The 3,225-nt window shown below is 44.6% G+C and overlaps 1 protein-coding gene across 3 annotated transcripts in view; it reads right to left on the bottom strand.

Moving 5' to 3' along the window:
• The window catches only part of DOCK1 (dedicator of cytokinesis 1), a 570,673-nt gene extending 567,653 nt beyond the window's left edge, over positions 1-3,020 (bottom strand). For all 3 annotated transcript variants that reach the window (XM_032801591.2, XM_032801590.2, XM_075072746.1), the window contains exon 1: positions 2,794-3,020. In XM_032801591.2, the coding sequence (XP_032657482.1) occupies positions 2,794-2,839 (46 nt within the window). In that variant the 5' untranslated portion in view covers positions 2,840-3,020. The remainder of the gene's footprint in view (positions 1-2,793) is intronic.
• Between the last annotated feature and the right edge of the window lie 205 nt (positions 3,021-3,225).

Here is a 3,225-nt window from a genome sequence, read left to right on the forward strand (position 1 = left end):
GGGGGGGGGGGGGGGAGCCCCAGGAAGCTGTTATACCAAATAAAAGCATGAGATTTTTCTAAGATCTTATATTTGGAATTAAGAAATATATAGATACTGCACCATTCTCCTACAGACTCTGAACCTATTTTTAAAGAGATAAAACACTGATTCAACACTAGTACGTCAGCTAGTTCCAAAATACTTCTGTCTTTTATAAATATCAAAAGCAGTATTTCAATTTTAATTCAGTGAAGTCCAGATCTCTAAAATGTGATAGTTTCCCACAGTGGATACCCAGATTTACTTAAAGAACTTTATTTACATCTCTAATCTTTACCCAAAGTAACCAAAGACATTACTTTGGCTCCTGAAAAGCAAGCTCTCCAGATTCTTCATCTAATTTGTAGCCTCTTGGCAGTGGTCCTAGATCCCAGTATTCCAAAAACCAAAAGATGGAGCTTTAAATTCAAACTTTAATCTGCTTCCCAAGTAGCCCACTAAACACCTCCATAATTACTAGATTTTACATATACTCAACCATTATGATTTTTCCTGTTAAACAGACAAGCATCTGTCTTTTAAACTTTCAGTTAACTGGATTTCACTATATAGCATCAAAAACTGAATTAACCGTCTGTGCTTTACAATTAAACTTCCCAACTGCACCTTGGTGATACTGGAGAAGAGACAGAAAAATAGGATTACACATTGCTGTACTTGTGAAAGACCTTATATAAAATCCACACTTGACTATAAATGAGTAGCTTTATAGCATCCCCTTCATTCATCCCATCATGCCTAAAACAGTTACAGAAGATACAGATGTGAATCTATATACAATGTGATCTGAAATATTTCGACACATTTGAGATGAGTTAATAATCCATTAGAAGTCTTAATTTTTTAATTTCTTTTTTTATTTTCCTTATAATTGAAGTTGTGTGTCTTACACATAAAACATCGCTCCACTTACTATCTAGGTAGTAAGGGTCTACTACTAAACCAGGGTCTAACACAAAGATATGCATCCGACGAAGTGGGTATTCACCCACGAAAGCTCATGCTCCAAAACGTCTGTTAGTCTATAAGGTGCCACAGGACTCTTTGCTGCTTTTACAAAGACGTGAAATTTTAGAAGTTATGTACTACCCACAACAAATCCCTGAAGTTCACTATGCTCCTCCCAGTTCCAGAACTTCCTTCTCCATTATGTACAGTGGTTCTTCAATAAAAAGTAAATAAATACAAAAAAAATTTTAAGCACTGAATGAGACAAAATAAAATTCATTTTCACAGTAGCAAGCAATATTTCTAAGAGAATCTACAAACTGGAAAAAAATTCTCTCACATTAACATTTCCAAATGGAATAGCAGAGTTTATATTTCCTTCCTCAAGAGAAACACTCTTACATATGCAAGTAAGATATAGTCTGTTCCCCTTCTACTCATAGCAAATGCTTTTGATGAAATGGTCCACCTTGAAATTCAGGAAGTTTCTGGTTATCTAAACATTCTGCCCAGATACTGACTTTACTATGGACACTTTTGAATTAAAAGCCAGCTGTAGTTCCTCTCTCTCATTTCAGAGGGACAGAAGTGAAATTGAGAAATATCTAAAATAGTGTTTTCTGCAGAATAGAGTGCACTTTTCTCCCTCTTTCCCCAAACCTTATTTCTCTTAATGTGGAACAGTAAAGTTAGAGAGCACTTAGTGCTGTCAAAACGTTCATTTGTGGAGGGTAAGCACTACAATTCATGCACTGAACATTCAGGAACAGTCTCCCAAGGGAAAGGAACTGAGTCAAGTAAACACCCACAAAAATGTTTGGGATCAGTTCTGGAATTTTACATTTTATTCAACCATTACCAGCAGAGAGCCATTTCAATAAATCTGAAATAAACTGTGTAACAATTGTGTCCCATTATACTCATCTAAAATGGAGAAAAAAAAAGTGACAGGGCAATAACCCCTAACAGCCTTGTTTGCCGTGATCACTGAAATATACCCTCTCCCATGTTTCCAAAACAGGCATTTAAGAAATTCAAAGCAGCAAATCCGTAATACACTTTTGATAACACCTGCCCTCACAGTGCAGGACTCAAAACCCACTGCAATTAGGCTGTATAAATAAAAGAAAAATTGATTCAGTGAAGGAGAAATGGCTACAGAGAGGCTCATCCTAGCTCAAAGACGAAAAAATCAAAACCAGGCTTGTCCTCGGGAGGGACGGAACTTTAGATATCTTTTTAAGGAGCGTGGTAATAATACCCAGCCAGCAACTTCCCACAGCGCTGTCCCGAGTTGCACCCTAGCCAGGCGGCTAGTGGGAAAGGGCCCGCGGGACGTTACTGAGGAGCCAAGTGCCACGGAAGTGCAAGCCAATCCCGCGGAGGAAATGCGATGTCCAATGTGAGTTTGAGAGAGGCAGCAGCGACGGCTGCTCCCCATTCCCACCCTCGCTACGCAAGGCCTTTGCGGAGGGAACAGGCGCGCCTGCCCTCCACCTCCTCCCAGTTTAGTGCCAAGCAGCCACGAGCTCAGGCACAGGGCAACCCCATGGGCAGAGCTCGCCCGCCCCGCGGAGCTCGCCGCGGCGCAAAGGCAGACAATAAGCAGCAAGCAAGGAAATAAAGGGAGAAAAGGCTGCAGCCCGCGGGGAGAGGCCGGGAGCAGGAAACGCTCCAGCAGGGGAGTTGTGCGGGCGCCGACTCTGGGCTTTCCCGGGAAAAGAACAAACTTGTGCAAAGTTTGAGTCAAGCAAATAAAGCGCAACAAGCGGGATCCCGGGGGAGCGAAAGAGAGGGCCTCACCCACGCCGTATTTCTCCTCCCTCTTGGTGGGCACCCAGCGAGTCATGGCGCAGGGGGAGGCTCTCCGCCCGTCAGGGGCTGGGGAGCCGCGACCGCAGCCGCCGAACCGGGATGGGATGCGGGGACTACGCTCCTAAGCCGCCATTTTCCAGCCGCGGGACGGGAAAAGTTTGCTCCTGCGGATGGAGAAGTCATGTGGTGCGGGCGGAGTCAGCACTGGGAGTCCCAGCCCCTCTAGAAGCCGAGCCGGGTGAGAGCGAGTGTGCGGCTTCCCCAGGGACTGGCAGAATGACCGCCCAAGCCACCTCACACCAGCCTGCCATTGCTCCCCCTGCCCCAAGACACCATCCCCCACTACTGTCCCTTCCCCAAGAAACCAGCCTGCCATTGCTCCCCTGCCCAAACCAACCTGCCCCCACTGCTGTCCCTGCC

The sequence above is a fragment of the Chelonoidis abingdonii genome, chromosome 15, assembly GCF_003597395.2.
Source record: "Chelonoidis abingdonii isolate Lonesome George chromosome 15, CheloAbing_2.0, whole genome shotgun sequence".
NCBI classification, from domain to species: domain Eukaryota; kingdom Metazoa; phylum Chordata; order Testudines; family Testudinidae; genus Chelonoidis; species Chelonoidis abingdonii.